This window comes from Tilletiaria anomala, assembly GCF_000711695.1.
Source record: "Tilletiaria anomala UBC 951 chromosome Unknown K437scaffold_6, whole genome shotgun sequence".
NCBI lineage: Eukaryota > Fungi > Basidiomycota > Exobasidiomycetes > Georgefischeriales > Tilletiariaceae > Tilletiaria > Tilletiaria anomala.
This window is the reverse complement of record NW_013547016.1, coordinates 336,168-359,315: the sequence shown is the minus strand read 5'-3', so window position 1 is coordinate 359,315 and position 23,148 is coordinate 336,168. Positions and strand designations below refer to the sequence as shown.

Below are 23,148 nucleotides of genomic sequence, written 5' to 3'. Positions count from 1 at the left end.
CCAGCGTGCTTCCCTAAGGGATAACTTTTCCATACCCTTTTAAGGCAGACTGAAGGTTCAGCATCCCAGAATTGGACATGAAAAACAAGGGAAGATTCAAGATTGTTGGGAGGTTTTACAAATCGCAGCTGTATATATAATGTTAACAGTAGATGGTCTGCATCGAGCTGCAATCCTTTTGATATAGCAACTGCACTGATTGATTGAACACTAAGGGTTCTTGGATCGATCATGGGAAGTGTACAAATACATACGTTCATGTGCAGCGCTGAGCAGTAGGCACGAGGTTGTTTAATTGATGAAATCATATGCACACAATGCATTTCGTAGAAATTCAGTCGATGTACAGTACATGCCAAGCTCTCAACGCAATTCACAAGACAGACCCGAAGACGAGGAAATCACTTTGAGATATGGAATGAGATTATAACGGAGTAGCACTTGCTGTGGGCGGACCGATGGACTAAGAGTGGATAGGCTTCCGAGGGGAAGCTGACGGTCTTCCTGATGCTTGAATGTTCTTAGAGCCCAAAAGTCCAAGTCAGTGCTTCAGATGCCGTCAAGGCATTCCACGAACTTAGAGTGTAACCCCGAGATTAAGCACTTCTTTCATGCTCGGGTACGCAGTGACTATCAAATCTGGTCAAATTAAATGGTTCAGTCGATCTGTATACTTCATGTCGGAGGATTGTCCTGCACCTCAGCAGATTCTGCATCGTAGTTTCTAGTTGAGCTCTCTATTGGTTCCCTGCTACTTATGAGCCTGTACGCCCTTTCTTGATGCCAACCCAAATTTGCTGAAGTATTGTTGCTGGCACCCATGGCTCTGATTACACCTCTCCCATCCAAGTCATGAAATGTGCGCGACATGCGAGGTCAGGCGAAAATAGTCACTTCTGAGTGAAACCTGCTGTATGATGTCTGTTGCTTGATGCCTGGTGACTGACGGAGCGCCTTGGTACTGTTGAGCATTGAGTTGCAGACGATCGCCAAGCTAAGAAAACACCATCTCAATTTCACCCGAGTGATGTAACGACATGGTTATCAAAGCAGGTCAATGGTCGGACATATTTTCTCCATGCTCTTCATGTATTCTCAATATCAGTGCATCCCATCCGTGTCTGATTGCATGTAGGATCACCACTCACGCGCATAGACCTTACTCTCGCCTTCATTAGAATACATGCGACCTCGTCATTGTGACCGTCGCGTTCTCGCGAAGCACGCGCACCTCGTCACTGCCTTTGGAATACATGAGGAGGTTAATCTACGTTTCTGTCGCCCCTTTCGCTTCAGCGAGCGCTTTACCATGTTCCAGCTGGTTGCAAGCACGATCGACTTGCGTGGGCAGGGTATGCACCGCTTCTGGCAGGTATGGCCCAAGTTTCAAGTTCTGGCCACGCGGCAACAGCCCCATGTGACTCTGACACGCTCGACTGGCGTGATGCTAGGACCTAGTGCTCATCCAGCACGACACCTTCCAGCGTGCATCGACAATAAAGATAAGGGGATCTTTGCGATGGCGTGGAATGCATTTCTTTGGCTTATTTTCAACGATGGCGGCCGATTGTAGATAATCAATCTTGGAACAAGCTTGAAATTGAGAAGGATGAGGGCGTAGCGAACGATCCGATGACCCACACTTGCATCTGCATCCGAGTAAACCTTTGAAGATACCGCTGCGTTTCGGGCTTCTTCAATCCCCGGACAAATCGGCGGAAAATCCTCGGAAATACTTGTGTACGCATTGTTGATAGTGGAAAAGCAGCAAGTCTCGACGTGGATGCTCAGCAGCTTCACCGCGAAAACGTTCTGGCGGGATGACCTTGCCGTGAAGGGGCCGCAACGATTCATTTTGGGGGTAAAGGAAATGTACCACTAGATTCTCGCCCTTCGGACGAGCAATGATGAGGGATCAGTGACCCTGCTCATTGAACCTCGTTGACGATCCAACATACCTCTGGCCAGAAGGCCCACTCCCCTCGATCGAATGCGTGGTGCAGCTCGTCCGAGACAAGAAAGCCATACTGAGGCAAAAATAAATAGCCCGGATCGTATCCCATCACCTCTTCATAATACTGAGAACACAACAGGGTGAGACATCAAGCGTATATGAAAGCGCTAAATCGTGGGAAAGTACGAACCTCGGGACGGCTTTGCGGAAGAATGTGCGCGGCTGTGCAGGTAGTGTACCGTCGATCGGTAAGTAGACAAGAACCGTCTCGAACGAGGAGGGATTCTCTGAAGGCGTTCTATTGGCAAGCGAGATGGTATCAGGATCTCTCGCAGAAACACAGCTAGGGATCAAAGTGCACTTGCTTGATTCTGGGAAGAGCGCTTTGAGTTGCTCATCGTGCTTGAATCTTCCCCTTCAACAGGAGCTCTTCTAGCATATTTGAAGCGGGGGCCCCTCTTGAAAGTGCAGGCTTGATTTGATCCGTCTGGTACAAAAAATTGCGGTCAGAATGCTAGCTCGCTCGTATGCTGCGCGTGCGATTGTCTGACCTTGACGCTTCCAAAGCAGGGGGCCTTCAGACAGCTGAGATGATTGAAGCAAGCTATTGCCATGCCGATCGAACAAACTTCCCTCCTCTGCAACGCACATTTCTACGATGCGGCTAAGAAACTCGCATGGCGGCGCAGAAGAGCGGAGCAGGAAGTCGACTGGTACTGCACAGAGTCTTTGGCTGGCTTCATCTGTAACAAAGATCGGCTGAGACGCTCGCCAGCGTTCCAAAGCTAGAGGATATGTAGTGCGTGACATGATCTTTTCCAAGTGCTCGAGCGTACCGGTCCACCAGTCCCAACGAGAGCGCTGGAGCGAGAAGAGATGCCAGCAAACCGAGCCTCGCCAGAATGAGCGTGAGCGAAATGCGGCTCATTTGAGGAAAGTAGTGAAACTCTCAACGCGGCCGATGGATCAAGCGATTGAGATGAGGGGCCAATAAGAAAGCAACCAGACGTCGTTCAGTGGGGAGCCAACAGGAGCCGACAGGCTGCAGGCGTTAGTTCTGCTAAAACGGAACCATGTCGCATGTTGCTGCAAGTCTCATCTGAGACTTGCTTGCATCCACAATTCATATTTAACATTATCCTAGCTGGTATAGCTACTGTTCATCCCCAACTGGAAGCTCTCACTGTGGCATTTTTTTGCCAGATCGATGAAGCCAGGGACTCTACAGAAGGCGACAGTAATGTAGAGGGCGCGCATACAGTAATAGACGCCGCTGGAGGGCAGCTCGCACCTATGCCCCTGGAAACGTCGCAGAGGTTGACGACGCTGCATTATGGAGCGAATGTGCTTATCAACGTAACGCTGAAATGAGGGGCAGACTGCATGAGGTCTAGAGGCAAGGAAGCCAGGGACATGCACCTGGACATTGGGCAAGAAGCCGTCAAGGTGGGATAGTATGAAGGGGGCCAAAAGTTAGCTCAACGGCGGCCGCTGAGTCCTACCTGAGGTTCTATATCCCGAGCGTCGCGAGCAAGCACAGGCTATTGGACAGGCGGACCTAACCCCACGTAATGCCTTCTTGTAGGATGGCATGCTTTCAGAGCTAGAAGCCGAATTGCAGGTCCAGTATATCGCAATTGCCTTGGGAAAGAGGCCGGAGGCAGCGAGCGAGCAAGCGCGCGAGAGGACATGCAAGAGACGTGTCAGAGTGCTTCGAAGTTTGGCCTTAATTGGTTCCAGGTCAAGGCCTCCTCGGACAAAGAACCAATGTTCCTGGCAGCACCAACGCTGCCGCAGTGGCCAATGTGACGGTAGTGAGCGTTGAAAGTTAAGTAAGGCTGCGTCGGCTCCAGTTGGAAGTAGAATGCACCGTCCATCAAGCCGAGATGCTGAGTAGTAACGGAGCTTGACAAATGGGCGAGCTTGCAGCTGTGCCGAGGGATGGCGTGCATCAGAGCCTGGCAGATGGACGCCTGGAAGCTTTCCGAGAGGCACCCATCATCAGTGTAGAACGCTTGGCTATTGAATATCTGCATATCGCGACTTCCAACCTGATTCTTATTGTTACACGGCTGAGGTGTCAGGCGACAAATACAAGGTGCGCATTGGTGGTTGGTGCACATTGGTTCACATTCCCAGCTGTCAAGGGGTTGACGGAAATGGCAGGGGGCGCCTCCCGGCCCAACACTATCGACGGCCTTACCCATCATTACTTCTTCGCATGAACTTAACTCGTCCAAGCGAGGTGCATTCGGAACTGCACGGTGGCAAGGACGCGAGCATCAGTTTGTTAGCCGATCGTGACAAAGACATGAAGAGATCACTAGCCTGCTGTGCACCATCGTTGACTTTGCATTCGCTTCAACACTGACTACTACGACAGTCATCACAATCTTGGCTACGGTCACATGGACCAGCGTTTTCCCTCACGAGTTTGTCCAAGTGGACAGGCTTCATCCAGTCAATTCCTGCAGCGACCAACGGAGGGCTTATATTCCGTAACGCTGCCAACTGACTCAGTGTCACAGGCTGTTAACACGCAGACTTCGATGGTCAGCACGACGTTCACATCGCATGCGCTGGCAATGCTGCTGCTGCAGTCCAACTTTGTGAAGAGCCCCGATGATAGAGTTGCTTCAAGTATCTTTGGCTACGACTGCAGAAGCTGCTCGCAGTCCTCTCTCACGGGGAAGGCGCTTGCTCTTGCCGAAGAGAATGTCGGCCCATGCGCTGCTTTATATTAGGGGTTCCTCGCATGGGCTGTGTACTATGCTGGGTGCTCATTTCATTTTCTAATGTTGGTGTAAAGTCACCAACCGTTTTGCGAGTGTGATAAAAAGCATGAGTTACATGTTTGCAGATATCACACGCCATAGCCTGGTTGAAGCATGGACGGTAGCCCTTGAGAGTGACATAGCTTCCAAGGAGGGCAGCACCACCCTTGTAAGTTCGGAAGCAGTGGCAGCGTCTAAAAAAATACCGTGCAGTACTTGCATATGCTTCCGTGGGTCACAAGGTGCTACCAATCAGGCTGCAAGTTGAAGCTGCTAGATGATTGAATACATAAGATAGGGCTGATGGTGCGAAGATGCGTGAGTGCGATGATGCAATCATATTTGCTTTTGCGTGGGCATTACAAATATGTGCTTGCCTGCCGTGGAGCTGGACGAGTAGCAAGGGTTTTGAGTCTCTTCAGTACTCGGCGACCTGGAGTCATGTAAGGCCAATGTGGATAAAAGCGTAAAAACCAAAGGTTCCCAACCCATTTGCGTATGTGCTGAACTGAAGAAAGGGCGGCAGACAGGAGAACTCAACGACGGTGGGCAGTTGCAGCACATAACTTCCGGAGGGTCTGAGATTTGAGCAGAAATCCGAAGATCGAACGAGTTGCAGCCCACAACCACTAGTTCACCATACGATATACAGCCCTGGTCCGAAGTTCAGACCATCCTAACGTTAGGAAGCGAGAAATGAGGAAGATGCGCATTCATCCACATGCAGCTTGGACCGCTTGATCGGTCACCCACCTTTCCAACACTTGCGCACATCTCCAAGCCGCTTCGTTTCTTGCTCTACTTGCACCTGACCATTTTGCAGTTCCCAGCACGGCTAGCATCCACACCTTCGCGCTTGTGGCGCCACCGTTTCGGTGTACAAGGCAAAGGGAACCGTCCGCAGCCACTACTCACACCGCGAGCTCTACGTCCACACTCACCAATGGGGTATGCGCACACTGCCTTTACGCATGATGAGCACCCTATCTTCCGCACAGTGTGCCCTGCGCGCGCGCGTCGACCTAAGCCCTCTGTTCGCGTAAACGGCACGGCTGCTCAAGGCTATCGAGCGCATGTCAAGGAGCTGCTTAACACTAGACCCACAGGATGGTACACAGCCGGATGTAGAGCGATGCGACGTGACAGAGGACTTGAATGACATCCTACCTCTTTGCACCGCGCTCGTTCCTGCCGAACGACCGACATACGTCGACAAGGCAGAGGCCAAGGCCGAGGCGTGCAGCGGCACCAGCACTGATTGCGCAAAAATCACAGAATGGACTCGCGAGACGCCGGCGCATGCGTTGCTCGATCTCTCCAGCCAAATCGGAGGAAAAGTTAGATGGCCTGTTAAGGTGGTGCAGTGGAGTAGAATCCAGCAGGCTGGTGACTTGAGCAGTAGTCCATCAATCGAGGCTCAGCTCGAAGTCCTGTAAGTGGCCGGCCGGCCGGTACGAAGAGCTCGAGAAAAGGGTAATCTGCTTATCTTGGTTCTCTTTCCAAACAACAACCTTCTCCTTTGCAACAAGGCTCTGTCCGTTTTAGAGGGCATCACCTACACATCGCCCACATCAGTCAACGCCTCTCTTCGCCTCGACACCCTGCAGTTTTTCACTAGCTCCGCTCTCGCGCGCTACTTCGCGCACCTCGACGCGCTGCGCTCGACGCAAGTAGATGCTATAGACGACGACAACGACGCTGTGAACGAAGCGAGCGAAGAGCTGAACTGCTCCTGCTCCTTGCGCTTCACGCTCAACCCGAAACGCCTTGCGCAATATTACGAACAGCCGCTGTCAGCAAAGTTTGCACGGCGGGTAGCACAAAATCTACTCGAGCTAAACGAGCAGATCAGCCGTAAAGCGAAGCATGTCGTTGCTGGCCTGAAGGCGTACTTCACCAAGGAGGAGACCAGCAAAGGTAGATCAGTCGCTGTGCCTAATCCGGAGACCTATTTCGCATTTCCGTGAGTAGCAATGTCGCACACGCCGACTCATGGCTCGCAATTTTCCGATGATGTCACATATGTTCCTGCCTTGGGCGCAGCGATTTCTTCGCCGCTGGACCGCGTGGAGCCACTCAGCACTGTTTGTATTGGCATAGCTTGGTCTCTGCTAAACAGATACTAAAGATGAAAGCCCAAGCATTTCAAATTGCATCGCAAGGCCCCGCCAGCATGCCCCGCATCCTCTCGAATGATGAGCTTGCGCCCCGAGTCGTTGGGCCGAACATTCACCCAACCTTTCGTCATCTCTACGCGACTGGTCTCATTAGCACATGTCAAGAACGTATAGACCATGGAGAACTCAGCAAAAATACTGAGGAAGAAGCTCACCTAGAAGTAGGCTTTCCGCGCTGCTATTCGCTTAGCGGACTTGATCATACTTCCAAATCACTCAACTGCTGCTCAGGCAGGTTCCCTTAAGCTGCCAACCTCCATGAGTCAAGATGAGAAAAATGATTGTGCCAAGTTGGCATGATGCCGAGCACAGCTGCTGTTCCGTAAAACCGAAATGACGCCCCGGCGAGGTCCAATTGATGAGATACAAACGACGAACCCCATTATGAGACAGGGTTTGGCGATTTGACGTTAGGAAAGTGTTGGGTCTGATGACGAGGATGAAGTGAACCAGCATGGGAAAAAAAGGTAAACTATTCTTTCTTTTCTATAGTCGAAATTTGAATAAAGCTTAGATTGGATCTAAACCAGGACTCCGACAATCATCAAATGCGTGTTCGTTGCTCTTGTGACCTCGCAGCGAGCTTCACCATCGCAGTTTTGTCTTAACAAAATCAGGGATGAGTGCCGAGGGCGAAAACGGGGGTCACACCTCCATGATTTGACGCTCGGTTGGGGCACAGGAGAAACAATTTGCACCCACCAACGCCTCGCGTTTTCTTTCACGATGTACTGTCTCGTGAGTCTTTCTTCTCTTGCGTGCGCAGTGTGAGTGCTGTTCTGATTGTATCAAGATGCACTTCTCTCCTGTATAGCGGTGGTGGGTACCGATCTTTCTCCTTCCATTCCCATCAGCCCCGCCTGTTGTACTCGTCTTCTTCTTGACCGCATATGGCTATCAAACCAGGCCTTGGTGAGTAGCATGTCTCTGCACCTCGCCTGCTGATCTTCCCGGCTAACTTTCCGCGCTCGTTCCTTGTAGCATCTATTGTGCAGCTATCCTTGTGGGCTTATTCTTTTCGACGTGTTACTGGGACACTGCAGCCGCAGGCCTTACCTCGTCTGATGCTTCAGCTGCAGGCGCTGCAGCCACGGGTATAGGGACGATAACCAAATCCCTTCGCTCTGCGGCTGTCACACGAGATTTTGAGAAAGATGTGCCAGGTGCGATGAAAACGGCTATTGGTAAAGGATTGTTCAAGGAAGAGAGCAGTGGTTGGCTCCAGAAGCTATGGGCCAATGCTCGCGTAGATGGTAAAGCTAGCGGAAGCCACAAATACGACACAACCTCACCATCGGAACCTGCGCTTGGTTCCACTTCTGTAGCCGAGCCGCTCTTGTTTCAATCGGAAGAATCAAATCCCGATCCAGCAGCTTCCGAATCATATCCCTCGGACCGTCGAAGCGAAGAGCAAGTTTGTAATTGCTGGCTCACATTTGGTCCGAAGGGTCGAGGCTTCAAGGGCTTCTTTCAGCCAGTCCCACGGCGTAGGAACGGGAGCATGGCCATGCATCCAACGGCTTCAGCAGCGGTCGGGATTATAGAGGATGTTGCAAAACGAACCACGACCAAGCTTGGCCTCATGAAGAAAGGAGGCCTAGGCGAGAAAGGCTGGTTCCGGAAGTCATCAAAACATGATCAAAGAGGGATATGGTTCGGGATACCGGACTCGAGCTTCGGGGTATATGTCACCTTCCCTTGAAGTCTAATGCACTTTTAAACAGCATTAACAGGCACTAATCGATGAGGTATATCTACATGTTCGTACTGTGGGCATTTTTCTCTAATGCGCCTTTTGCACTCAAACACGATCACGGTCTTGTTTTTCCTTCGTCGCTTCCTGCGCTTCAACGCAGCTAGCAGCTTTGGAGGCATTGTGGGATACACCAGTTAAGAGGGGCTTGGTGTACAACGTTTCCTTGCGGGTGAGAGACGTAATGTCGGAGATGGCCTCCAGCAGTCCGAAGCCGCGGTAAAAGTACTGGAAGCAAGACCAAGCGTGCAGCATCAGATTCATCGCTCGACGAACGGGATGTGACCTACTCACTGTGTAGTTGTACCAGCAGGAAAGATACTTGCAGAACCAGGAGAAACTCCAGCCATGTTTCTCGCGTTCCTGCCTGAGTCGATCCTTGTCGTCTTCCCAAATGCTGAGGGCGCAGTAGCGCGCAGCAATCAGGAAGGGCCGGACTGGTCCATGTGTCGTATGCAGGCTTGCGTCGAGTGAGCGCGTCAGGTCGTTGAGCTTTAGAACCATTAGCATGCGCCTTGGCACGCGTCGTAGGAGCTCAAGTACAGAAGTAAAGAGGCCCTCCTTCTCGAGAACAGTCTTGCGGATGTGCTCCTGCTCCTCCTCGGTCATTTCAGCACCGCCATCTATGTCGAGGAGACTGCTCGCGCGGTGACGCCCTTTCACACCATTCGGGTTGTTTGGGTCGCTGCCTGCCAGGCCTGAGCGCCCAGTGACAGCAGATTCCAGGATCGGATAGAGGTCATCGTCGATGTCGGCGACGAGCTTTGCGTACTTTCGTCGCTCGGCCTGGACCTTTGGTGTGCTGGAACTGAGGAGACTGAGCCAAAAGCGCGCGTAGTTGATGCGCAACTCTCGATCGATGTCAAAGTAGAGTCCATGGTCGAGCAGGACAACTTCAAAGTTGTAAGGCGAGCGCGAGCCTTTTGGTGCCGGGCGGATTAGTACGTTGCCGCCATGTGGGTCCGCGTGGAAGAAGCCGTGCATATATAACATCTGGTTGAAACACCTACTCAGTTCTTGGCTCACGCGGTTCCGGTCGATCTTATGTTCAGCAAGGTATTGCAAGTCGTCAGGTCGTCGCCCATCAATGAACTCCATTGCCACGACTCGCTTGTATGCCCAAGGGATTTTGGGGAGATATACAGCAGTCTTTCGATACCTGCTAAAGTCTTCAGCTGCGCGTCGCGAGTTTTCGGCTTCGTGTCGAAAGTCCATTTCCAGGGGTAAGTTAGCGTCCATTTCTTCCGCGAGCCAACTAAATTCGAATTGAGGAAAGACCCGCTTGACAAGGGCCGTCAGATTGTTCACCGTCTGGAAGAGATCGAGGAGAATAGTTTAGCAGCGGAAAGGAAGGCTATCGAAACCTTCGTAGGAAAGACTCACCCGGATATCTACCTCGCAAAAGCGCTCGACGTCTGGATGCATCATCTTGACTGCGAGAGGCACGCCAGTCTTTCTGTCACGCGCTCGATGCACTTGTGCCAGACTGGCGACACCTATCGGGTTTGCGTCGATCTCGCTGAATGCCTCGTCAAAGCTCATACCTGTCTCCTCTCTGAACATTGCTTCCAGCTCAGGCAATGGCGTGGGCTTGTTCTGGTCTTGCAATGGCTTCAATGTCTCTGTCCACTCGATCGGCAAGAGTAAGATGGAAGAGGCGTGCTGTCCTAGCTTGACGTACACACCGCCGTTTTTCTGCAGCGCCAGGAGGATCCTCTTCGCGCTTCGCAGATGGCATTGCCGCAGCCCCTCCACCTCCTCCTGCTTGGTCGCACATTTCTTGTTAAGCGTCTTGCGATAGTCCCAAAGACATAGCAAGACCGCTTTGGCAATGGTAGAAGATCGCTGAAGCGTCAAGAGTGCATAACTGCCTCGTGCAGCTTGCTTCTGCTCGGCACGGATTTGCGCTTCCCTTTCCTGTCTCGACAATGAAAGCCCATGAACTGCCCCATTGTCCAACACCAGCTCATTACCACATGCCACCGCATGTTCGGCAATGCGCCGTTGCGTTCGTAAGGCGACGACGTTCACATCTTGGCTATTCTCGAGCAAGCCAGACGTAGCCTCGAGGTGCAGGTGTTCGAATGCTCCCATCGCATAGAAGCCCACTCCAAGAAGTAAGAGGACTGCGGCAGCACCTCCAGCCACAAGGATCCCCTTTTTGAACCGCTGATGCGCTTCAGCTGTCTTCCCAGGGTTGGGTATGGCCGGCTGGTCAAAGATGATCGGCTCGGGTGCTTTGGAAGGCGGTGGATATTTTTTGTAAAACGGTCTTGGATCGGTGGCGGCAGCTTCATCGCGCAGTTTCCTATCGCTAGCGGCGCGCTCCCCTCGTTCATTTGGAACGGGTACGCCTTCCTCGCAACAGCCATCATCCGGCTTGAGCGTTCGTGATGAAGACTGTGATAAAGAGGGGTCGTCTTTGGAGGCGTACCTTGTGGCAAGAGACGCCGATGCTGAGCCCGAGATCGTGCGTTCCTCCCAGGCGGATTTCTCCAACGGTGCTGGCGGGGACTTTGAGCGCTTGCGACAGGATGTGCCCGAAGGAGGAGCTACTGTAGCATAAGAACGAACTTGCCCACTGCAACTTACTGAACGATCGGTCGCTCTCGAGGTGCGCGACGGAGCCCGCATCAGTTGCGCTATATAAGCAGCCATTGGCAGTGACATCCGGCTCGTGTCCAGCTCAACCGATACTCTCGCCATACTTCGTCCTTTGTGACGGAAGCTCGAGTCGCTGCTGGAGTTGTTTCTGCGCCCGGCGGGGACGGATTGGTGTTGACATCGCAGAACGCTGGCGCTGCGCCACGCAGCCCGCGAGGGGCCAGCGACCAAAAGCATCTAGCTCGCTACGCTCGAATAGATTGGCAGTTGTCAAAGGCTGCGCATGCCGCTGCGCTTATGTTCACTCGACCATGCGACTTGGTAGGTATCAGTTCACAATATTGTCCAATCACCAATCACTAGATATGCATTAAAGGCTTGCTCCTCTCTTCATTGGCTAGCTCTCAGTCACCGGCTCATTGTTTCTGATTGGCAGAACAGGAACGTCTCTCTTCCACCCCGACGCTCGGCGTTCGGGCGATGAAAATGGCGACTGCGAGATTTCTTTCACGTTGCTGGGCCGGGCTCATTCGGTGCAACTAACTCATCAATCATCCTGCAAGTTGCATTCAAGAAGCATGTCTGAGGTAGTATTTAATCGCTGATACACTGTCACACGCAAAATGCTGTACCCTGCTCCATTTCTTTTTGGTCATGTCCGTGCTACCTTCCGCGTGTATCAACCTAAATCTCCAAACATCTGCGCTTCCCAATGAGCGTCGCATTTTTCCCCTCGCTCACCGTTTCGGCTTCGGAGATCTACCTCATTTCTGGCTGCAGTCCAGGTCTGCGTTCCGAGTTCTGCCTCGAGGCGCTACGGGGTGGCCACAAGGTCGATGCAACGTCTCGCAGCCCTAATGCTATCCATCCGTACGTCAGGAAAATTCCTGAGGATGGGTTACTCTGGACAAAGCTGGACGTCACAAGCCAGGCTAGCTGTGCTGCCGCCCTCGAATTCACAAACGAGAACGACGGTTACATTGACTTTTCGTAACCAATTCAGAGTGAAAGAGTCGGAAGGAGAGCAGATTGATCCTAGGGCAGTGGGCGGAGTGGAGTCTTCGGACCGCATTTAGTCTTTCTCCAAGCTACCATTTCCGCCTCACAAGTCTATCTCATCGCGGGCTGTAGTGCAGGTTTAGGGGCTGGGCTGTGCCACGAGTAGCTCTCGAGAGGTCACGGGGTCATTGATAATGCTCAGAATCCTGATCCTACTAGCAACGCCGACGTCAAAAGTATCACAGACGCTGGCGGCGTCTGGACTAGGCTCGATGTGACAGACTATAAGAGCCGCAAGTCTGCCGTCGCATTTGCAAATGACAAACTCGGCGGGTTTGATGCCTGATCAAAAATGCGGGATTCAGCAGCGACGCCGCTTTCGAAGATACGACCAACAGTGACCTGTGAGACATGTTCATGGTCAATGTATTTTTTCAGTGCACAGTGTTCCAGAAATGGGATTCAATCACTGGGTGCTGAGTCCTTCGCTGCTTGATGAAGGCGTTGTGGATCTCACTCTTTTCGTGTTGCTGCTGTTGCGAGAATTGTAATGTTACAAACAAGTACAGTATCAACATTTACGGAATCACCGGTGCCTTGGTAGCACCTGGGAACTCGGTGTACATTGCGAAAGGTTTTTCCTTTGAAGGCTGGTATGAGGGCCTACATCCCGAGAGCGTGCTCGTCACTTCTCCACATTGCACCATGGAATTTGTTTCGAATGCCTGACAACTTGATCAACTGAGGTCCATGAACCAGACTCAAGCCCTTTGGCATCTGTGTCTTCAGGGTCGGATCGGGAGCTTTTGGAACCTATCTTTTGGCTAGCAATTTAATCGCCGAACCGAAAGCATCCCCACCGTACTCAGGTGATCATCCGGCGGTCAAGACCATCGCGCGACTGGCTGCGATGAATTACACGCAGCAAGGAGTTCTTACGATTGCAGCTTAGCGAGTCATCGACGAAATCGAGCAGCTAACCACCATCCATTTCACGCAGATTAATGGGAAGGAACAGGAAAGAGAAGCTAGTAGGTTATTCCTGGGAGATAATGCCATTCCTCACCACGAAGGAGCAATCGAACTCATGGACAAGCCGACTCCAGATACTTGTGCTCTTTCTACCAATCCGAGCTACAAAGAGACGAGTTAGATTATAACCTCATAACCGCTGTCAGAGCACAGTCTTCAAAGATACTACTTGAGACCAAACCCATCAGCGTGAGCGAGTGCAGCGTTAAGCCGGCCAGGCAGTTCCTCGACGCGCATGCGAGGGAGGAATAGCGTCATCGTACACGTGCTAGACCACGGCACAAAAGCGCGAAAAGCCGGTTCGTCGACCAGTTTTATGCAGAGCAAATGACCACTTTGTCTCTGTTCTTGCCCGCTTTGAGAGATCGCAAGCCGCTCCCAGCCAAGAGGCAGGCGTGGCGAGCCGGTGATGAAAGCGAGCAGCTTATTGCGTTGCGGACCCGTTAGATCTTCTGCCCACAGGCGCCAAAAACCCTGCTTGAGAGTTTCGTCTTCTACGGTGAAGCCTTGATGCTTCGTGACGACGCGGAGACTGTTGATCGTAGCAGCATCCAGGGTGTGTCTGTGGTCTGTGTCCGTGGCTAGGCTAGATAAGCTGGACCGAATCGGTATGCCTGTAATGACACTCCGCAGCTCCGCAGGATGAAGCAGCTCGACGTGGACGCCACGACACACTCTTTGAAAGCCAAACGCCAAGGCAGAAAGCAATTCTTCGCCGAATAGCGCCGCCTGACGCATCGTATCCTCGATCACATTGAGCTCGCCGTCCGCCTCCATCTTGCATAGATCTGAAGAAGGCGCATGCAGCAGCATCGCTAATGTAGCGGCCAATTCGGGGTGGCTGGCATCCAGTGATTGGAGCGGCAAGGGGATGTTGGTGGCGTCCGGATGCATCAATAGTCTGCAAATTTGATGGGGAAGCAATGCCGGCACGGGTAGCTCGTGATATACCGATAGGCCGAGGGCAACGCCAAGCGTGATTGATAGCTGCTCAGACATTGCATGCAGGTGCAAGCCCTCGGCGAGCGTGCAATTGATGAGAGCGTGCAGCCATTCCCTCCTTGGACCTCCACCATCGACTGCCTCCTCACCCACCCAGTGTACCTGCAAGGGCAGCAAAAGACGATCGTCGTCAAGCGCCAACAAAAGCTGCTCTATGCTGTCGTCAAGCAAATGTTGACGGCGGACAGAGATCTTCAGCCTTTCGCCCATATCTTCGCCTTCGCCTTCCTCGTTAATGTCTGGAACGACGTAGCGCGACTGCCGTATGGCCTTCAAGATGGTGTGCTGGTGCCTTGCAGCCTGCATGCTTGCCAGTGCACCGGCACGCATGATCCGCTGCTTGATGCCAATCGACAAGAGGAACGGAAAGCGTCGCAATAGTCCTTGCAGCTGACCAAGCTTGTCACCCGAATGTTGCTGCTGCGCGTCCACAATGCGATCAGCATGCAGATCTAAAGCAGAAGAGTAGAAATCCGAAAGAGGCCATGGATACGCTCCTCTCTCTGCATAAGAGCGCACATTGGTGCTGGCAGCGAAAAATGTCTCGAGGATCCGCATGCAATTCATTTGATCTAGAAGCCGCTCAACTTCTCGCGGACTACCGTCAGTCGTGCCTTCCAAGCTCTGCATTAGCATCTTTTGCAGCGCACTGAGCGTGTATTGCAATGTGGCAGTGGCCAAGTCGTCTGAATATGACTCGCTTGCATGGCGAAGCCACATGAGAGACGAAGGGCGCAAGTCGCGAGCCAGCAGATGATGGAGAGTGCGTGACACGGCATGTTCTCCATCTGCTATATCTGCTCCTGACGATGTACGGAGTGCTGCTTCCAGCTAAATGTACGAGAAGCGAAGAATGAGCCTTCAGCTTAAGGGCATAAAGCTTTAAGTATTGGTCGGCAGGCTTACCTTGCTTATCAGCAGCAGAGCCACTGTGCGAGCGCGTTGATGCGAAGCAGACTGGTCACGTACCGGCGTCGTGTCCATCTCTGATAAGCATACCTGCAATGCTTCTCTCCCCGTACCGCGCGCCTTTCTGTCCGCCATGTTGGCGAGCCGCATAATAGTTCGTGCAGACAACTTTTCATGTGCGACGGATACTCCTGCATCCGCTTGCGCCGAGAAAGAGACGGAAGGGTGTTGAGATTGAAAGTTACGAATAGCGCTAAAGTTGGCTAGGATGCTGTCGGGTGTGCCGAAGAGGTCATAGCAAGCTGCGCGTAAGCTTCCATAACTCCCCACGATTGCATCTAGCGAGGAGGACGAGCTAGTAGCGGAAGCCGGAGTGGAGTCACTCTGGCTTACAGCAATCAGAGCGAGCACCGCGTTGTAGGCGCGCCCGAGTCTGACGTCCGGTGGTATGGAGGCATTAACGAGTGGAAGATGTGGATATTCCTGCTGTATTGAATTTTTATTGGCTCCAGCCAGAGCTCTCAGCTCGGCAACGAAGCTCGGGGCGCAAACGCTCACAAATGACGCAGAGGCGAGCGTCTCGGTTTGCGGTTGGTCCAGCGATTCTTCAAGCATTTGGCCGGACCGCTTGACTTGCCGCAGCTTTCCTCGCCGACTGCTCGAATGTGCGCGAGCCTGTGACTGCGTGCGAAAGGAAACTCTCGACACACCGTACGCCTGCGGGCGGCAAGACGTGGAGACCATATCCGAGTCAGCACCTTGCGTCTCGGTCACTACGTCATGACCAAAATGCAGTTGTGGTCGCTGTGACCCTTTTCCGCCATCGCATGCGCCGTGGTTATCAGCTGCATTCCAATGCTGTTCCATGGCGCGCCGATTGATCTCTGACTGCCTCGAAGGATACGGGTCAAAGTCCCTGCTGGCACCTGCGCTCGCATTCGCGCCAGGCCCAAAAGAGAAAGGGGTGGTTGCGCCACTGGAAATGGCGCTTGCTCTTGCGCGTTTCTTCGCAGACTTGGAGTTATGCTGTCGAGACAGGCTGCTGCTTAGCGCAACCGCCAGGGATGGAAAAGGATCGAGTGACGGATTCGTGCTGGGCCATCTGGAAAGCTCATCGCCGGCGCCGCTCGACGACGACAGGGGTAGCGTCTCCAATGGCCAGGTCGCGCCGCCAGTCGCAGGTCTCACAGCCGCCCATGGGGAGGGACGCCGGCTTGAGGACGAAGGAGACGAGGACATGTTGATGATCTATTACCCTGTATGCGGCCACGGCCTTGGCGCTTCAACTGTGGCGCGACAGCATGACATGGTGCAGGTTTGTTGAGCAGCTTTGCCACCGTCTTAGATCAAACAGCAATGCGAATTAGGATGCTATTTGATATTACATAATACTTTGCTTAGGTAATGCTTTCACTTGACGCCAAGAAACCCTTCATGGTTCACAAAAAGCATCCGAGCAAAAACCATCACGAAAAGGTGCCGAGGTGTGAAGGAACAAATACACCAGTGTGCCACACGGCGTGCAAGACCATGATCATACATCTGTTTATAAGACAAGCAGGTATTGAGAAGGCCGCGAATCGAGTCATCCCTTGCATGTCCCCGACGCGCACGGGAAAAGCTAGGAAAGATGGGCGGCTCGGCATTGTTTCCGCGGCACATCCAGAACCTCAGCGACGCGAGCAGTCTCGAGCACCACTGGGGGTATGCGGACCGCGCCGTGCCGTGCACCAACGATGCCGGCTCTTGCGCCTACCTCGATGCCGTTTACAATGCACACGACGCCGGGATGATATACACGGCGGCCATATGGGGTACCATCGGCCTCGTGCTTCTCGTGCTTGGCTTCATTCACGTCGTCCGTGCCAACGCCGCGCCTGTCGCTCGCAGAGGCAGCTCCATCGCCAGAGGCAAGCGTGCAATAGCCGCAGGGCTAAGAAGAATTTTCTTGCCCGAGGGTGTGCGCATCGTATTTGGTCGAACGACTCGCTTGCAGGTCACGATTCTTGCCGTGATGGCTGCGTACCTACTGCTGTGGACGTGAGTGTCAGCCTTTCTGATGGTTTGCACGACCCAAGACTCACCCAGCTCTTGCATCATGCAGCTTCTTGGGTTACCCATTTAAAACATGGGTGACACCCGTAAAGAACAAGCCTGGCCTATACAACACACGCACAAGTCTCGGCCCCTTCGCAGATCGAGTCGGCGTCCTGGCCTATGCAATGACGCCACTATCGGTCCTCTTCTCCTCGCGCGAGTCGATCTTGTCCATCATCACCGGCATACCACACCATCACTTCATCTTTCTGCATCGATGGCTCGGGTATATCATCCTCATGCAGGCTGCGCTCCACACGATTGGATGGTCCATCGTCGAGATTCGTCTCTACCAGCCACAGCCTTCTACGGCACAAGCCTGGATCAAGCAGACGTATATGGTCTGGGGAGTCGTCGCCATGATTCTCCTCCTTCTGCTTTGGGCACTCAGCACGCAGACCGCCATCCGCTATACAGGCTACGAATTTTTCCGCAAAGCCCACTACGTCCTCGCCATGGTCTACATTGGCGCTTGCTATGGCCATTGGGACCAGCTGAGCTGCTTCCTGCTTCCTTCACTCATCCTGTGGTTCATTGACCGCAGCGCTCGTTTCGTGCGCACAGCGCTGTTGCACTACAACTACGTGACACCTCAAGGCGCCAGCGGCTTCAGGGCCGCACAGGCGCGCGCTAGGCTCTTTCCAGATAGCCCGAACGGCGACGTGGTGAGGCTCGACTTTGAGCACCCCCACCAGCCCTGGAAAGTTGGACAGCACTTCTACCTAACCTTCACGGAAGGGAGCATTTGGCAGTCGCACCCTTTTACCCCGATCTCCTATCCCATCCTTTCAAAAGGGACTACCCGCCATTCGTACATCTTCCGTGCCAAGCAAGGTGAAACGCACAAAATCGCCAACAAGCTGGGGGCTGCCGCTGGTACTGCTGCTGGTAACATCCCCGAGTCCAATGCTAGCATAGATTCTGAATCAAAAAATGCGAAGAAGCTCATGACGACCACCACGGCCGTTATCCTCACCGGACCATACGGGCAATCCATCGTTGACGACTTGCTTCCGGCATACATGCAAGGCAGCAACACGAACATCCTCTGTGTCGCAGGCGGTACCGGCATCACCTTTGTCCTCCCTGTCCTTTGGCATCTTGCTCACCTCGACGCATTTCAAGGACCGCGGCCATGCAGCATCTCCGTCGCTCTCGTCTGGGCCATACGCAGGAAGCAGGACGTGCTATGGGTCGAAGAAGAGCTCGATGCGCTACGCGCTATTGCGGGAAAGTGCATCAGCATCGAGGTCTACGTGACGCGTGGGGTCGACCGTGCTCGCGTGCTGCGATCTGCGACTTCGTCAAGTGTGGAGAAAGGCCAAGGCACCATTGACTGCAGCAAGTGCGATGAGGATCCCGCCCCGCTTGACCTCGCCCCTGATGCCGCAGATGCAGCTGCAGCCACCGCAGAGGGCGAAGAAGGAGGCCCTGAGGCACCGTACTTGCTCCGGCGCCCAGACCTGCATGCTGTTGTCACCAACTTTGTCGACAGCACCGCATGTGGGCCAACGACTGTGTTCGCAAGCGGTCCCGGCGGCATGATCAGCGAATTACGCGACGCGGTTGCAAGCTGCAATTCCGCGGGGAGGGTGTGGAAAGGAGACGACAGAGCAGACGTCAGCCTCGTCTCCGACAATCGCCTCGAGTGGTGATGTGGTCTGTACGGCAAAAGCAAAATTGTTGGCGGAGCTGTCCGTGCAGACTGTCTTGATGTCTGCGCTCGGCGCCGCACCCCACACGCATCGGCACAGCAAGAGCAGGGAAAGTCGTCCACAGTCAAAAACACAGTTTCACATGTATCCCAACATATTATTTGCAATCATCATTGTTGTAGAGCTGCTGCAGTGTCAGAAATGTTGTGCAGTAAAATATTGGGAGGCGAGTGTGCAGTGCGCTCGTATGCTACAGGTGGGATGGGGCATTTGCATTAGTAGTGGACGGATGCGTTGCATGCGCGGAGTATGGTGTGCATGTATTTGCGGGTGTGCGTGTGGATGAGCATTGTCCTTGCTTGGCGTCTGGCGCTAGCCTCGCTGTCGATCATGCCCATCGAGATTGCTACGATATAAGGATCATCAGGCGTCGACAAGCGCCCCTGCACCTAGACTGCGGAGCTTCTCGTTTCTCTCTTCTATCGCGCTGCTTCGCTTTGGCTTGCCTTCTTTCGCCGTTCGCCACCATTCCTGCGGACGGTAGAAGATGTACAGCGTCAGTGCTCTCTACCGTATCTCCGCTCTGGGAACCTGGGATACGGGTCGACGCTCACCTTTAAGCATGAGTACGGATGCTCGTCGAAAGAGTTTTCAGGCTTGCAATTGCATTTGCCATTGTCGTGATACTTCTTCCTCTGGAGACCCGGAAAAGACATTGCCGAGACGAGACGAAGTACGAATCAGCGGACATCCCTTATGAAAGCAGGGCTACGCTCAGGAATGCATGTACGCACGTTCACAGGACAGTGACTGAAGGGGACGTGGGTGTAGCCGATGTCGTTGAAGTGATGCAGTCTAGAACGGTCAAGCATGATGGAGACAGCAAGGGAATGTACCGGCGCATCGCCCCATCGCTCATAAAAGAACCCGCCGGCTTGGTCGAGGTGATCAAAGTACTTTGAGTACGCCTCGGAGCGCCAAAAACGCAGGTCGGCTGAACATACAGCATTGGGAAGGAGAAACAGTGAGCGATCGCTGCGGTGACTACGAGCCTCAGTGCAAAAGTACTGTGCTCGCGAAGGCTGAAATATGCTCACCAATCTCAAAGTTGGACCACATGTGACAGAGATTCCAGCCGGCGTCGAAATGTCGCTCTGGCTCGTCCGTGAGGAAATGCCACGAAGCATCTTTGGCCATGTACTGCGGGTTCAGGTCGAAGAACTGCTTCGTTGCGCTGTAGAGCGTAGGAACTGTTTCGACATACTCGTGAAGAGCCATGGTGAAGCCGTATGTCTGTGTGGATACAACAGAAGTAGAGAAGGCGCATCAGCGAAGGCGACCCACCTGCGAGCGAGATCATTACACATTGCCTCACCTTGTTGTTCATCTGCATGAACAAGAATGGATCGTAGTCGAGCTACCGAACAGATTTTAGAGAAGAAATGGTCAACTTGGAATTGTCCTATATTCCCACTGTTGAGAAAAATCGAGCTCACATCACAGAACAGCTTGATGCCAGGCTCGACTCTCCAGTAGTAGTCGAGGTCTTTGGTGAGGGGATGCCTATAAAAGAAACCGGACTGGAAACGGCACCTGAGGGAAGCATTCAAAGGTCAGAGTGGTAACAGAGGAGATAACTATTGAAGTGATATACTCACATGTGGCGATACGACTCGGACCCGCCGTAGAGAACCTTCTTCAGCGTCATCTTTTCCCTCGTATCCGCCGCTTTCTTCTGATCGATCCAACTCGGATACCCCCAGTGCTCCTTTTCGACTTTGCCGAAACGAATCTCGGAGCGCGTCAAAGCCCTGACACCAGCTTTGAACTCATCGGTGAAGTCCACGTCATTGAGGAAAATCCAAGGGTAGCCGTACTTGCGATTGAAGCGATCCTCGACCTCGCGCATGGATGCCTGCATCGATTCGAGCTCGGAGTTGCGTACAAGCACGATGAAGCCCGCTTTCGCGCGCGGCGCCTTGTTGGCGAGCGCAGGGATAAATTGCGGCGGGTAGATGTTGCCATCGTCGCCCTTCTCGCCCCATTTCTCCAGTTCGGCATAGGTCACTGGTGGATCGCCGGGTTTGAAGGTGTACAGAGCATCAGCGGGACTGATCTCGCTTGCCTGGTACTTTTCCGGCTGTTTCCCTTTGCCGCCCGCGCTGGAGATCCAACCGGAAGCTTGCGACTTGGCGTTCGAGGCCCATTGCTTGGCCGTTTCGGAGCCGGTAGATGTGAAGCTGAGCCATGTGACGAAGCTGAGCGCGAGGAAGAAGGTGAGGGCGAGTGGGACGATGCGTTGCGGTCGTCGTGCAAGTCCTTCAAGGAAGGAACGTCCGCTCCCTGCGGCCGAGGGACCCGAGCCGCCATGCAGGCGGTTGTATCTAGGCGGCGCCATTTGCTTCTCAGCATCCGAACCTGCGATTGGCGAGCGGTGAGATATATCCTTCAGCACTGGATATGACAAGCCTGGAAAGTCTTCCGAACAGCTTGTTGCGTCGTTCTTCCCTGCCGCCTGCGGAGCGTCTCCCGGCTGGTTACTCTCTCCTTAAAGAGCATACGCGGTCTAAAAGGGGCGAGCTGCTGATGTTTAACACGCCGCCACGCCTATCCTCCAACGTCGGTTTCCACCCGCTCCACAAGAATGGTCGTTTGACAAAGCGAGCGAAGCAAACGCCAGCAGCAGCGAGCTCCAAGCCGCGAAAGGGAACGAGGGGAGGAGGGTGATAGGCGTCCGCAAGCGTGTACCCAGGACGGAACTGATACAAATACAGAATGCGATCAAAAGTTTCGGCAGTCGATGGGCATAGAAGGCAGAAGCAACATCCAAGTCGATTTGGCCGGCCACCACGACGAGGGCCAAATCGGTGGTAACGCGTCACCGACGCCACTGCCGCGCGCTGCCGCTTTCTTCCGCCACACCGGCTCCTCCGTATCGTGTCGCTTCCATGGCTGTCGCTTCCCCTCCACACAGCCCCGGTCGGTGACGCCTCGGTCCTCGGCGCTTCAGCTCACGCACAACACTCATCGCACACGCCAAAGCTTTCTGGTTTGTTGTTCGCGGCGGGCTGCTCCTTTGTTCTTTTCTCCCTATTCGTCAGCACGTCGATGAGAGCCGCGCCCAGCGCCTGGAGGCGCTCGGCTGCATACATTTACTTGCGTTTGATGCTCACCCGCTCCAGAGCCAACGCCTGTCAACGCAACTTCCAAGGCCGGCATCTGGAAGCGTGCGAGTCGAACCTCTCGCCATATCCACACATGCGACCTGCAGTGCTGGTTGCATTCGTTTGGCTGGCACTCGCAGTCCCGCACAAAAGTCACCCGCGGTCGACGGAGCCTTCGCGTAACCTAATAATACTATCGCCCCCAACTACTAACTAGACGCGGCGACTAATGCGGGCTGCTCGCGATATCGCACTCCGGTCGCGAAAACTCGATTGCAAGTCCGTGAATGGGCGCCACTTCTTGGCACGATCCGCTGGTGGTACAGAATGCGTTGCTCACCATCCCCTCCCTCCACTTTTGCTGTCTGCAAGACCATGCCGGGACTCGTTACTCATTCTTCGCCCGCCACTGGTCGTGCGCAGCCGTGACGAATCACTCAAATTATATCCCTGCGATATCAGAAGCTACGTGAATGAGTAATAAAGAGCCTTTTTGAGTAAGACGGCCGCGCAAGTCTAGCCGACAGTAACGACTAACGATCCAGCGGGAAAGGGTTGTTTTCCATCATTTGCATGATCGTGTAGTTACTCTATTATGGGAACGATCGCAGGTCAGTCATCCTTGCTTAGGGCCATCTGACCAGGATGGTGGGACACACGCACAGCCGTCCATCTGGACGCCCACATCGGGATAGCATAGCGTCAAGTTACGCATGTAATGTCACAAATAGTTAAAGCATTCCCGATGTCACACCGCCCTCATCTCGAACGGGATAGTCACAAACACAAAGCAAAGAGCTATAGATGGGAAGAAGGTGTGTAAGAAAAAGCGCGTCGGGCCGCGGCTTGGCAGGAGGAATGCGAAACAGCGCAGCACTGTCTTTGATGCCGCAGCGTCCCAAGGACCGAGGCAAAGTCGAAGGTGAATATCGTGCGATAAAAGTTGCAGGATAAAAGAAATCGAAAGGCGTGGAAAGACGAGGGGAAGGGAGCGTGTGGCAGGCAGTTGCCCAGGGTCAGTGGCCGTG

General features: G+C 53.5%; 8 protein-coding genes across 8 annotated transcripts; 4 read left to right on the top strand and 4 right to left on the bottom strand.

The window, feature by feature from the left end:
• Nucleotides 1-1,634: 1,634 nt before the first annotated feature.
• On the bottom strand, nt 1,635-2,919 carry K437DRAFT_151000 (uncharacterized protein). The gene is made up of 5 exons (XM_013390283.1): nt 2,506-2,919; nt 2,320-2,441; nt 2,145-2,252; nt 1,959-2,078; nt 1,635-1,891 (listed from the first exon to the last, which is right to left on the bottom strand). The coding sequence occupies exons 1-5, from the start codon at nt 2,762-2,764 to the stop codon at nt 1,697-1,699; spliced, it is 804 nt and encodes a 267-aa protein (XP_013245737.1). The 5' UTR covers nt 2,765-2,919; the 3' UTR covers nt 1,635-1,696.
• A 2,882-nt stretch (nt 2,920-5,801) lies between these two features.
• K437DRAFT_266335 (uncharacterized protein) lies at nt 5,802-6,695 on the top strand (the record flags this gene model as incomplete). Its single annotated transcript, XM_013390282.1, has 2 exons — nt 5,802-6,160; nt 6,347-6,695. The coding sequence occupies 2 exons, from the start codon at nt 5,802-5,804 to the stop codon at nt 6,693-6,695; spliced, it is 708 nt and encodes a 235-aa protein (XP_013245736.1).
• Nucleotides 6,696-7,459: 764 nt separating this feature from the next.
• On the top strand, nt 7,460-8,749 carry K437DRAFT_292788 (uncharacterized protein). Its single transcript, XM_013390281.1, has 3 exons — nt 7,460-7,643; nt 7,720-7,817; nt 7,887-8,749. The coding sequence occupies exons 1-3, from the start codon at nt 7,632-7,634 to the stop codon at nt 8,605-8,607; spliced, it is 831 nt and encodes a 276-aa protein (XP_013245735.1). The 5' UTR covers nt 7,460-7,631; the 3' UTR covers nt 8,608-8,749.
• Nucleotides 8,657-11,631, bottom strand: K437DRAFT_150948 (ABC1-domain-containing protein). Its single transcript, XM_013390280.1, has 3 exons — nt 10,042-11,631; nt 8,953-9,969; nt 8,657-8,886 (listed from the first exon to the last, which is right to left on the bottom strand). The coding sequence occupies exons 1-3, from the start codon at nt 11,497-11,499 to the stop codon at nt 8,707-8,709; spliced, it is 2,655 nt and encodes an 884-aa protein (XP_013245734.1). The 5' UTR covers nt 11,500-11,631; the 3' UTR covers nt 8,657-8,706.
• A 277-nt stretch (nt 11,632-11,908) lies between these two features.
• K437DRAFT_253843 (uncharacterized protein) lies at nt 11,909-12,704 on the top strand. The gene has a single exon (XM_013390279.1). The coding sequence runs from the start codon at nt 11,975-11,977 to the stop codon at nt 12,254-12,256; it is 282 nt and encodes a 93-aa protein (XP_013245733.1). The 5' UTR covers nt 11,909-11,974; the 3' UTR covers nt 12,257-12,704.
• Nucleotides 12,705-13,002: 298 nt separating this feature from the next.
• Nucleotides 13,003-16,497, bottom strand: K437DRAFT_272184 (uncharacterized protein). Its single transcript, XM_013390278.1, has 2 exons — nt 15,202-16,497; nt 13,003-15,126 (listed from the first exon to the last, which is right to left on the bottom strand). Exons 1-2 carry the CDS (start codon nt 16,441-16,443, stop codon nt 13,459-13,461), a joined length of 2,910 nt encoding a protein of 969 aa, XP_013245732.1. The 5' UTR covers nt 16,444-16,497; the 3' UTR covers nt 13,003-13,458.
• A 265-nt stretch (nt 16,498-16,762) lies between these two features.
• K437DRAFT_231703 (ferric reductase like transmembrane component) lies at nt 16,763-19,135 on the top strand. The gene is made up of 2 exons (XM_013390277.1): nt 16,763-17,244; nt 17,309-19,135. The coding sequence occupies exons 1-2, from the start codon at nt 16,835-16,837 to the stop codon at nt 18,954-18,956; spliced, it is 2,058 nt and encodes a 685-aa protein (XP_013245731.1). The 5' UTR covers nt 16,763-16,834; the 3' UTR covers nt 18,957-19,135.
• Nucleotides 19,106-21,756, bottom strand: K437DRAFT_253840 (glycosyltransferase family 15 protein). Its single transcript, XM_013390276.1, has 7 exons — nt 20,615-21,756; nt 20,453-20,549; nt 20,332-20,373; nt 20,054-20,249; nt 19,751-19,950; nt 19,571-19,651; nt 19,106-19,487 (listed from the first exon to the last, which is right to left on the bottom strand). The coding sequence occupies exons 1-7, from the start codon at nt 21,352-21,354 to the stop codon at nt 19,380-19,382; spliced, it is 1,464 nt and encodes a 487-aa protein (XP_013245730.1). The 5' UTR covers nt 21,355-21,756; the 3' UTR covers nt 19,106-19,379.
• Between the last annotated feature and the right edge of the window lie 1,392 nt (nt 21,757-23,148).